The 12,074-nt window shown below is 40.2% G+C and overlaps 1 protein-coding gene across 4 annotated transcripts in view; it reads right to left on the minus strand.

Moving 5' to 3' along the window:
• tent5c (terminal nucleotidyltransferase 5C) overlaps positions 1 to 12,074 on the minus strand; it is a 31,919-nt gene that overhangs the window by 10,316 nt on the left and 9,529 nt on the right. Inside the window, exons 2-3 of one of the 4 annotated variants that reach the window (XR_006313207.1) lie at positions 8,845 to 8,940; positions 8,407 to 8,766 (exon numbers count right to left, since the gene is read on the minus strand). The exons of 1 other annotated variant lie outside the window; for it this stretch is intronic. Coding sequence is in view for 1 of the 3 variants with exons in the window: in XM_043700941.1 (XP_043556876.1) it covers positions 4,854 to 4,895 (42 nt within the window). In the remaining 2 variants the exon portion in view is untranslated. Of the gene's footprint in view, positions 1 to 4,853; positions 4,956 to 8,406; positions 8,767 to 8,844; positions 8,941 to 12,074 lie in introns of those variants that run through there. 2 more of the 4 variants (XM_043700943.1, XM_043700941.1) reach the window with 2 other exon arrangements.

Consider the following 12,074-nt stretch of genomic DNA (forward strand, 5'->3'; position numbering starts at 1 on the left):
GTGGGGCTTGAGTCCATGACTTTCTGACTGAAAGGTTATAGGTTACCATTGAAGCAAGCAAACACACAAATCCAAATACGAAGGTTAAGTGTTGTATTATTGAGTGAAAAAATGGCATGATATCAATCAACCTCAGTATATGGACAGTGAGAAATTATATAAAGTAAAAGCAATTTAAATTTTACTTTTCCAAGACTCCTAAAGATGTTGACTTCTTGGTGGAGAACAATTTCACTGTAATTAGAAATTCTCCAGTACACTACTGAAGTAGCTTTTCTTTATCTTTGAACTTATGCAAGGTCAACTGTCTATTTGGCTATGATACCTAAATCAATTTTATTTTCAATCAACATGCATGTACAACTGGAATCCTTGGATGGTGATCGGGAGCAGAATGTCAAGCAAGATTACAAATTATGGCACTCCTTATTCTCATTCCAATGTAATCAGCTGATTAAGCAAAGACTGGCAATTAAACCCCTTCCTGCATTACGCATTGGCTTCAGCAAAAGAAAGTTATTGGTGTGGAGAGAGGCTATTTTGGCATGCCGAGTCCAAGCTACTTCTCTGCAGAGCAATCCAGTCAGTCTCATTTACCAATTATATCTACACAACCCGTCCAACTGCCCAGCCATTGCTCCAGGGTGGTGAGTGTATGGAACGAGCTGCCAGAAGAAGTGATGGAGGCTGGTACAACATTTAAAAGGCATCTTGACAGGTACACGAAGGGTTTAGAGGAATATGGGCCAAATGCTGGCAAATGGGACTAGATCAGCTTAGGACATCTGGTTGGCATGGACAAGTTGGACTGAAAGGTCCATTCCTGTTCTGTGTAACTCTATGACTCTATACTGCATCAATCGCGAATCTCCTTTTGCAGTCATTGATCATAGACAGCAAGTTCCAGTTCATTATCATTGCTGCATAAAACAGTTCTTCCTTAAATTCCTCCTTTTTATCTTGCCCAAAACAACACAAGGGTCCAGAGGAGATTTATGAGAATGTTTTTGGGAAGTTAAGTGCAAGGTTAAGTTGGAGAGGTTGCTACAGCCACCTTGAAACAAAGAGGTTGAGTTGAGAGTTATACAGTTATAGACTTATACAGCACAGAAGCAGACCTTTTGATACAACTTGTCTATGTCAACCAGATTAGAAGCGCAAGTCGGCCATATGGTCCTGACAGCCTCCTCTGATTTGGTCTCAGCTCCACTTTCCTGTCTGCTCTCCCACCTCACCTCACACTCTGCCTGACTCTTGACTCTTTTGTAAATCAAACATGTACTTAATTCAGTGTTCAAGACATTCAGTGGCCCTGCCTCCACTGCTGTTTGGGAAGAAGAATTTGACAGACTGATGACCCTCTGACAGAAAAGAAAAGCTTAAACCTGTGTCCACTTCTCTTGTACCATCAGCTAAATGGGAACAGTTTTTCTTTATCTGTCTTATCTAAAACTGTAAACTTAAGGACATTGCCGGGATTTGAGGGTTTGAGATATAGGGAGAGGCTGAATAGGCTTGGACTTTTTTTTTCCCTGGAGGCTGAGGGGTGACCTTATAGAGGTTTATAAAATCATGAGGGACATGGATAGGCTGACTAGTCAAGGTCTTTTCCCCAGGTTAGGGGAGTACAAAACGAGAGGGCATAGATTTAAGGTGAGAGGGGAAAGATTTAAAAGGGACCTAAGGGGCCTAACCTTTTCACCCAGAGGGTGGTGAGTGTATGGAATGAGCTGCCAGAGGAAATAGTGGACGCTGGTACAATTACAATATTTAAAAGTCACCTGGACAGGTACATGAATAGGAATATGGGCCAAATGATGGCAAATGGGACCACATTAGTTTAGGACATCTGGTTGGCATGAATGAGTTGGACCAACAGGTCTGTTTCTGTGCTGTATAATTCAATGACTCTATAACTGTATACATCTCAACTCAATCTCTTTGTCCCAAGTTGGCTGCCCCAACTTCTCCAACTTAACCTTGTACTTGATTTCCTAAAAACATTCTGGTAGATCTTGTCTGGACTCTTTCAAGGACTTTCACATTCTTCTCAAAGTCTGGTGACCAAAACTGGACACAAAACTCCAAATGCAGCTTAAATCAAGCTTTATAAAGATTCAGGATAAATTCCCCTATTTTGTACTCAATAACTCTATTAATGATGTCCAATATCCCATTTACTTTTTCCTGCCATCTTGAAAGTTCCATGCTCACGGATACAAAAAGTCCTCTGTCCCAACATCTTCCTTAAAGATGTGTCATCAAATTTACATTGTCTGTCACCAGCTATTCTTCTACACTGTATCATATCATTACTTCTCTGTATTAAACTTCATCTGCCCCTTTACTGTAATTTTGCAAACCTCTTTATGCTATATTACAGTTCAGTGATATTATACTCATTGTCACAGCTCCAAGTTTGGTATTATCAGCAAATTTTGAAATTTTACACTGTATTCCAAAATACAACTCATTTTATATTAAAAAGGCAGTGGCCCTAGCTCTGACCCTTGACAACCACCATTATACGCCATTCTCCAGCCTGAAAACATATCATTTACCACTCCTAGATGTTTTCTATCCTTAAACTAATTTTTCATCCTGAAACATGAGCCTCAATGTTGAAATCAGCCTTTTATATGTTACTTTGTAAAAACTTCATTTAGGTAACATCCACTATATTCCCTTGAATAATACTCCCTATTACTTTATCAAAACATTCAATTAAATTATTCGAACATGGTCCGCCATTACAAATTGAGGTTGGCTGTCCTTAATTAATTCAAAACTCTCCAAGTACCACTAATGCTAAACTGACTAGCTGGCTGTTCTTACATCCCTTCTCAGGTAAGGATGTCAGATTTAGTACGCACCAATCCTCTAGCATGTTCCTCATATCTACTGAAGTCAGGAAGAATGGAAGATTATAACAAGGCCTTCTGCTATCTCCCGCCACAGTTTTCTTACAAGTTGGGAGTGCTAGCCATCTGGATGAGACAACTTATCCCCTCTGAGCATAATCAGCCTTTGCAGTACACCCTGGTCTATCAATCTGGCGACATCCACTACCTTCAGCATCTCTGCTTCCAACAACATTTTGTCAGTTACCATTTGCCTCAAAATCCAACGCAAAGTGCCCTTTAAATATTCTAGCATTGTCCTTTGTCTCTGGCAGATATCACCCTCTTTCTCCACAACAGACTGCAATCTATCTCTTACTAGCCACTTTTTACATGCTGGTAATGCTTTGTGAACAATATTATGAATTACTTAGGTTCTGCACTTCAGAATGTTATATATTTTATATTATATAAAGAAATGTACCAGTAAAATGCAAAAAATTTATTTCCAAGATTGCTGTCTCATATTTGCAATAAGATACTTCAAGTAGTTTTTTTTTAAATTACACTGGCTAATCTTTAGTAACTACTGGGGAAGAATAGATCTCAAACTGACCTGTTTCAATAAATGGTTACATTACTGCTTGAAAAGTGAGAATTGGAGCCATTGAGGCACTGTTTAGTTTTCACACATCTTAAAAAGATGGAAACTCCATACCCTGGATGGTTAAAGTTACCCTGGTTATGACACTTAAAAAGAAAGGTAACAGGAGGAATAAAAATATTTCCATAGCAATGACATCACAGTGACATCATAAACCAGCTTCAACTGATTTCATCAGCTACAAAATTATTGATTATATTTTTTCACTTTTCGTGGCAGGTATTAGAGATGGAATATGTCAGAGATCTTAATGTAATGTAAATTACTGACGTTCATGAGAGTGACTATGATTCATACTTGACTTTAAATTCGTATGTTGGTCTCACTCATGAAGCCATTTATTAAGTAATACTGTCCTTAAGATTATTTACTAAGCACATTTTGGATTGTTTTTGATTGATTTTTCAGTGACTTCGCTCATTAAGAAACGGAAGAAAACAATTTTATGTCTCCATTTCTGCAACATTATCTTCAATTCTTCCTGTCTCCCTTACGTAGTCTTACTTTTCATTGCCTTCTTAACATGCATCTTTTTCCTTTATCTCTTCAGTTCTTAAATGCTTTATTTCAATGGTTTCTTTAACTGTCTCCTATAAATAGAATACATGTCACGAAACATTGACATGTCACTCATAAAAAATACACTATAACTCATTTGTGTGAAGAACCAATGAACATTCTGATTTATTTCAGGTAAAGCACTCCAATTGAATAAATATTCTCTCTAATTCTAGTTAAGTTCATGGTATGAAAATACTGCAATTTCTGCACACAACTGAATACCTTTCTATGAAAATTATATTCTGAAAATGTACATTTTTTCATTTTACATGGGTTTTACACAAAGCTAAATATTACAGGGTGTCATTAGTAATATTTTGAATAGGGCCAGATGTTTGCAGAGTCATACAGTCATAGAGATGTACAGCAGGGAAATAGACCCTTTGGTCCAAATCGTCCATGCCGACCAGATATCCTAACCTAATCTATTCCCACCTGCCAGCACCCGGCCTATATCCCTCCAAACCCTTCCAATTCATATATCTATCCAGATGCCCTTTAAATATTGCAATTGTACCAGACTCCACCACTTCCTCTGGCAGCTCATTCAACACATGTACCACCCTCTGCGTGAAAACATTGCCCCTTAGGTCTCTTTTATATCTTTCCCCTCTCACCCTAAACCTGCGCCCTCTAGTTCTGGATTCCCCCACCCCAGGGAAAAGACTTTGTCTATTTATCCTATCCATGCCCCTCATGATTTTATAAATCTCCATAAGGTCACCCCTCAGCCTCCGACGCTCCTAGAGACTCATCTGACCTCACTACAGAGAATAAACAGACCTAACCTTTATTCCAGCAGCATTCTCATTCTGTGGTATATGCTCCATGACACAATGGCAGAACTGTTCTTGAAGTATGGTTGAAGAGTGTAAACCTGTCAAACTGTCAGGTTATTTAAATCCTCTGTCCTTTAAAAAATAAAGGATAAAACTGCATGAATGTGTTCACAAGAGTTAAAAAAATTCTTTACCATCAATTTCAATAGGTATTTGTTAACTCAGTCCTAAGTGCTATAATTATTGCATTATTATTGCTTCATTGCTTTCCACAGCTTTTCATCATTACAGAAGAAGCTATATGTTTCCAGTTTGATATTCATCTCAAAGAGGTTATTGAAGCATTTAAAGTTGGATTAAGAATACCAATGTTCATTCTTATAACGGATTAAGTATGTCAGAGGATTTAGATGTATGTAGTGGACTTTCACGAATGAGATCATTTTATACAATGAAGTTTATAATAGATATTTAGAACTTTATTTTCTTTTGTCTCTGCAAGGTTCCTATAGCCAATCTACGGTGTTTACTGGGTGTGTTGGCATGGATATGTAGGAAACATAGATTGGCATCAAATAGCATTAAGTTACATAAGAGCTGTAAAGGACCTTTGGAATGGGGGAGGGGCGGTTCATGAACTGATATAGAATATATGACAGATGATTGGAGATGGGTTAGGGCATAGGTTGGCATGAGTTCACAAGGATAGGATATGGAGAGTGGATGGCAATGAGAATCTAATATTTAACAAAATAACTCGACTAATGTCCAAGAGATCTGAGAAGAACGCTTTCAGTAGCCAGTAAGTTTGATCTAAGGTAGACAAGCAGGAAGCTGGATAAACACAGCAAGCCAGGCTGCATCAGGTGGAAACGTTGACGTTTCGGGTGTAACCTTTCTTCAGGACTGGGGGTGGGCAGGGGGCAGAGTGGTGATGTGGGGATAGGTGGAGACAGGCAGAGGGTACAACCTGGTTGGTATATGGGAGGGATGAATCTGGTTGGTGGCAGGGAATAGTGGCAGGGAGTGGGAGAGGTGAAGGGAGTCGGGGAAAGGGAAGGGAGGTTATTGAAATTGGAGACCTCAATTTTGAATCCTCCGGGCTTAGGCTGCCCAAGAGGAAAATGAAGTGCTGTTCCTCCAATTTGCAGTTTGATTCGTTGTGGCAATGGAGGAGGCCAAAGATGGTCATGTCAGAAAGGGAGTGGAAAGGGGAATTAAAATGGCGGTGACTGGAAAGTCCTGCAGGCCCAGCTGAGATGCTCGGCAAAACATTCCCTTAGTTTACGTTTGGTCTCCCCGATGTAGAGAAGACCACATCGGGAGCACTGAAATGCAGTAAAATAAGTTGAAGGAGAGGCAGATGAACTTCTGTCTCACCTGGAAGGACTGTTTGGGGCCCTGGATGCAGGTAAGGAGGGTGGTGTGCTGGCAGGTTTCGCATCTCTAACCAGGTAAGTTTGATATAGCACTCAGCAGCTCGTATGGTCACCACCAGAGGCAGCAGTTCAACTTTAGCCTGCACACCTCCCCATCCAAACAACACCACCACTATCTTACCCTGAATAAATATTGCACAATTCAGAGTAAAGTTTTCTCAAGGCAGGTGCACTGAGCTGGGAAATTGTCTGACGTACAATGGATTATCTACCATCTGGTCTTTAAAATCTGTTTTGACCCAGACTTGCAAAATGTGACAATAAACTGGTGAGATAAATCATAGATAATGTACGCAGGTATGGCAATGAAGTGGCTGTGGTTTTGGACCAGTACCCTCGGAAGGCATAAATTCAAATCCCAACAAAGTTTACGAAACCAATTTCAACATCTCTGACATTCGTAAGCTGCATCTGAAAATGAAATGCTTAATACTCACTAGAATAATAGTAAAACACAACTGTCTGACTAATATCCTTTAGGAAAAGGAATTTCCCATTCCTAACTGTGGGCTAAATCTTGCTCTGGCATTGGGTGTCTCACCTGTTAGCTGTAGAGTTGCCAAAAGGCCCATGGTACATCCCTTCAGGAAGGATTACCATGGATCCACAAGTGAATCAGGTTGGGGGGGGAAGGGGGGTTACTGGAGAAGTCCTTCCCCTGGAATCAAGGTAATGGGGGCAGGAGTCCTGTCTACTAAGACTTTCCAATCAGAGTCCTAGCATCACTGAGGTATCGGGAAGGAGTAGGGAGTGTGGGGGCTATTGCACAGGATGCAGGAGGAATTGTGGGTGGGGGTGCTGCTCAGAAGCAAGGGCAGTCGTGGCTCTCAGCAGGCATCTTCCTGCCAGTGATAGCCACTCTTTTACCATTCTCTAACCCCTCCATCAGTCACTGATAGCCTTTGGCCAAGATACCCTCCCCAGAGTTGACAGAGAGTCTGTATTCTTTCCCCGTTATACATGCTGCTTACTGTTGCCTTAATACCAACAAGTCTGCAATGAGCTCTTTAAGGGTCATGAATTGGCAAATTAAGGGGCCAGAATTGACAGCCAGATAGGAAGGTTAACCATAGGCCTTCTCATTTAGAACTTGAATTCTGTTGGAAATGGAAAGGCAACAGGATTCACAGATGCCTCCAGTCTAAATAAACTCTCTTTCTGTCTTCAAAACTCGCCATCAGCAAGACCAGAAGGTTCTGTTCTGAGTCTCTAGACTACTATTGTAGGCTGGTTCTTAAAGCTCAATAAACGGCCCAGCTATACAAGGCACTTAAATAAACCATCGCTAGTAGAACAATCACCATCCCTCAGCCAGTATCCGTCACAACATGAAAGCAATTTATTTAACGTCCTTGGCAATACATTTTCTGAGAAGCTTTTGTTTTTCTCCGGCATAATGACGATTGGAAATATTAAATTCACAGAAGACTCATCTTTCCAAAACCACTTTTTAGGGAAACACAGCCAGTTTTTGATCACAAAAAAAAAGCTGGCATGTAGTTGTTGACCTGCCAGGAACTGATGTACAGAAGCACCAACTGTAAAGTGCCTATAGATAAACAAACTCACTCAGAAGTAATGGCTCTTGGAAAAGGCTTCCACCAGAAAGGCAAAGGCGTTAGGATAAAAGGTGAAGAAAAGAATTTGGAAGGGAATTTATAATTGACAAGCAACACCCTGATATTGTGAGTGGTTGGTCTAAAGTTTAACAGTTTGGTGTGTTTTTATATTGTTTTATATGTATTTCATATTGTTCTTCACACTCATTCTGAATATGCAAGTCCATTGTAACAGTGTAACGCTGCCCTAAACCTATTGAATTGGCAGTACAGAAGACGCATGTTTATTGGTACTTACTGGTACTTGTTTACTTGGTTCCAGTAACAATGCAGTCCCCACTGCAATGTAAATCCTTTGTCATAGTCTTGTAATGCCACATTGTACAACTATATATGTGTGTGTAATCCTAATGACTGCAACCATTTGTGTGGCCATTTAAATGCACTGCATGCTGGAGTCCATTTTCAGCAGCTCCTTGAAAACTGATTCATCTTCTGAGACCTCACCAGCAATTTAAAAGTAGATTTATTATCCAGTATACAAGTAGTCACAAATAAAGAAGAAAAATAAACTTGCATTTCTATGGTGCCTTTCATGCCTTCTGGGCATCGCAAACTGCTTCAAAGCCAAGGAAATATTTATTAAGTAATTCACTGGCGCAAAGTAGGAAACTCATTAAAAATACTCTGCAATCAATTTTTGCAAAGTCAAGTCCCACAGCCTGAAATGAAATAAATGACCATATCATCTGCTGGGTGTAAGGTGAGGGGTAGATGTTGACGAAGCCATTTAGATGATAACCCAATTCTTCTATGAATAGTATCATGTGATCTTTACATTTCTCTGAGCAGGTTTGGGATATCTGGTAGGCATGGGCAGGTTGGACCGAACAGTTGGTTTCCATTCTGTACATCTCTATGACTCTATAAGTAGATGGAGCTTCAGATTAACAAGTCATTTGAAAGATGGCTGCTTACATATGCATATGCCCGGTAACATACCTTTAGGTGAGTGTGTGCTTATAACTTGTTACTTCTTATATTTCAACCCTGGAATCAATCCTTAGATCTCCACTTCCTACAATCCACCAAAATGACCTAAATGAAGGATTGAAAGCAGAAATTCTAGCTTTGCTGATGACACAAAATGAGTTAACAAATGAGTATCCGGATGAAAGCTATAAAAACTTAGCAGGTATGAAAGAATGAGTGTATTCATAGATGGTGCCTATCAATTCACAGGACATCTCAAAGCACTTTGCAACGAATCATTTACTTCTGACTTGCAGTCACATTAGCCAGTTAATCATTTTCTTTTGATGGGATTGATTGACGTGAGTTTGACAGCATGGAAACTCTCGAGCTGTCCTTGAATAGGGCTACAAAATCCTCAATGTCCACCAGGATGTAATAAATTTTATTTCACATGCCAGTTACACTTTCATGCCTAATGAAATATAACTAAAGATGTATCAACAAATTATGTGTACTTTTACTTTGTGGTCAACACCCAAAATGAAATGAATTATCGTTAAAGGATCATAGCTATTCTAGTTAAGGTTGTTTCCATAAGGAAAATAAAGTGAGAAACAGTTGTAATGTTTGCTGTCACACATCTAATACACAATAGTAAAATCAATTTTAATAATAGTTACATTGGCAAACCAGATCTGTAGATAATAAATTCTTGCTATACAAAACCTCCTCTCCATTTCAATTCTTTGAAGCAAATATTGGACCCCTGAAATTTAATACAAATATCTGAATATGTTAAAAGTGTCTATATTGTAGGACAATTAGCAGCCAGAGGATTGTATTAGTCTCAAAATTATCACTGAATTGATTCCAACCCCAATTCCTCAATTTGCCATTCTACCTGCCATCTTGCTGCCAAAATCCATTCAGTTTTTAACTGTATATTTAACTACTTTCCATAATACTCTCCCTAACTTCCTTTCAAGGTGATCAGGGACTATGGGAATAGGGTAGAAAAGTGGACTTGAGGCAAAAGTTAATCCATAAACCTATTAAATGGTAAAGCTGTATAGTCCGTAATTTCTTATGTCCTTATTTTCCTTGTCTACGGGAGACTGATGCATAAGGTGAGGGCCCATAGTGTTCGAGGTGAGCTACTGGCATGAATTGAGGATTGGCTATCTGACAGAAGGCAGAGAGTGGGGATAAAAGGTTCTTTTTTGCAATGGCAGCCAGTGACAAGTGGTGTCCTGCACGGTTCAGTGTTGGGGCCGCAGCTGTTCACTTTATATATTAATGATTTGGATGAAGGAATTGGGGGCATTCCGGTGGAGTTTGCCGATGATACGGAGTTAGATGGACAGGCAGGTAGTTCTGAGGAGGTGGGGAGGCTGCAGAATGATTTAGACAGTTTAGGAGAGTGGTCCAGGAAATGGCTGATGAAATTCAACGTGAGCAAATGCGAGGTCTTGCACTTTGTAAAAAAGAGTACAGGCATGGATTATTTTGTAAATGGTGAGAAAATTCATAAAGCTGAAGTACAGGATTCTCTAAAGGTTGACTTGCAAGTTGAATCCATGATCAAGAAAGTGAATGTAATGTTGTCATTTATCTCAAGGGTGTTGGAATATAAAAGCAGTGATGTGCTTCTGAGACTTTATGCAGCTCTGGTTAGGCCCAATTTAGAATACTGTGTCCAATTTTGGGCCCTGCACTTCAGGAAGGACATACTGGCACTGGAGAATGTCCAGCGGAGACTCATACGGATGATCCCTGGAATGGTAGGCCTAACATAAGATGAACGGCTGAGAATCCTGGGATTGTATTCATTAGAGTTTAGAAGGTTGAGGGGAGATCTAATAGAAACTTATAAGATAATGCATGGCTTAGAAAGGGTGCATGCTGGGAAGTTGTTTCCGTTAGGTGGGGAGACTAGGACCAGCAATTAGGGCACAGCCTTAGAATTAGAGGGGGTCAATTTAGAACAGAAATGAGGAGACATTTCTTCAACCAGAGAGGGTGGGCCTGTGGAATTATTGCCTCGGAGCGCAGTGGAGGCCAGGACATTAAATGTCTTCAAGGCAGATACTAATAAATTCTTGATCTCGCAAGGAATTAAGGGATACGGGGAGAGTGTGGGTAAGTGGAGTTGAAATGCCCATCAGCCATGATTAAATGGCAGACTGGACTCAATGGACTGAATGGCCTTACTTCCACTCATATGTCTTACGTTCTTATAGACATGCAACTTATAGTTGCCAGTAAACCACTTTGAGAGTCAGGCCAAACCTGAGGGGAGCTGTCAGATTTCCTGCCCTCAGTGACCTCAAGATTCATATACCCCGGCATGTGGAGACCAATTCCAGCGAATGTGCTGATCAGATTATTCTAGGTCCAACAGTCTTGATGACGGATCAGCATTGTGTTGTGGAATGCACACCGTTTAAAAAATACAGGAGTTGCCTTTGTCACTCAATACATCTGGATCTATCTTCAGCACTTAGACTCAGCATCTAACCAAGATATGTTTAAAGAGTGAGGCTGATGTTGCATAACTGCCCCTCAATATAACCTAAGTAACATGCAAGATATGGTCGTTATCTATCTGTCATCTTGTCATCCATCTGTCGCAAGTCCTGTTGAGATGAGCGAGTGATGTAGCAGCAGGTGAAGATTCATTGGCAGCTGTAGGTGTGAAACTGTACAGGGGCAGCTCAGGCCAGACGGTTGTTTCTTCACTGGAAGGAATTAAGATTCATTGACACCCCCCAACCCTGCAAGAGACTAAGCAGCCTTTTTCAGGACCAAACTGCTCATCTCCCTAGTTTGATTGAAACACACAAGATTCTAAGTAGCCTTGACATGGTGGAATGTGGAAAGGATGTAGGAGACTCTAGAATAAGTGGTCACTGTTTGAAAATAAGGGGAGAAATAAGGAAAACTTTATTTTCTTGTGCAGTTGACTCTTAACTACCCTCTGAAAGAACCTACCAAACCATTCAGTTCAAGGGGAATTGGTGACAGAAAGTGAATGTGGTTGTATCAACGTGCATGAAATATATGATACATATATAAAACTCATACACATATACAGGTGCCAGTCTAGTGATTCAACAGTTATTCCCCAGTGCCAGCTGGTCAACAATGCTCAGAGAAAAGCTCAAATTCTAGAAAGATGGGCTGAGCATTTTGACCAGTGTGTCAATCAGCCTTTATCTTCAAAGAAGAAGCAATGAAAAGGATGCCAACAACTGCTC

Source organism: Chiloscyllium plagiosum, chromosome 12 (assembly GCF_004010195.1).
Source record: "Chiloscyllium plagiosum isolate BGI_BamShark_2017 chromosome 12, ASM401019v2, whole genome shotgun sequence".
Classification (NCBI taxonomy): Eukaryota; Metazoa; Chordata; class Chondrichthyes; order Orectolobiformes; family Hemiscylliidae; genus Chiloscyllium; species Chiloscyllium plagiosum.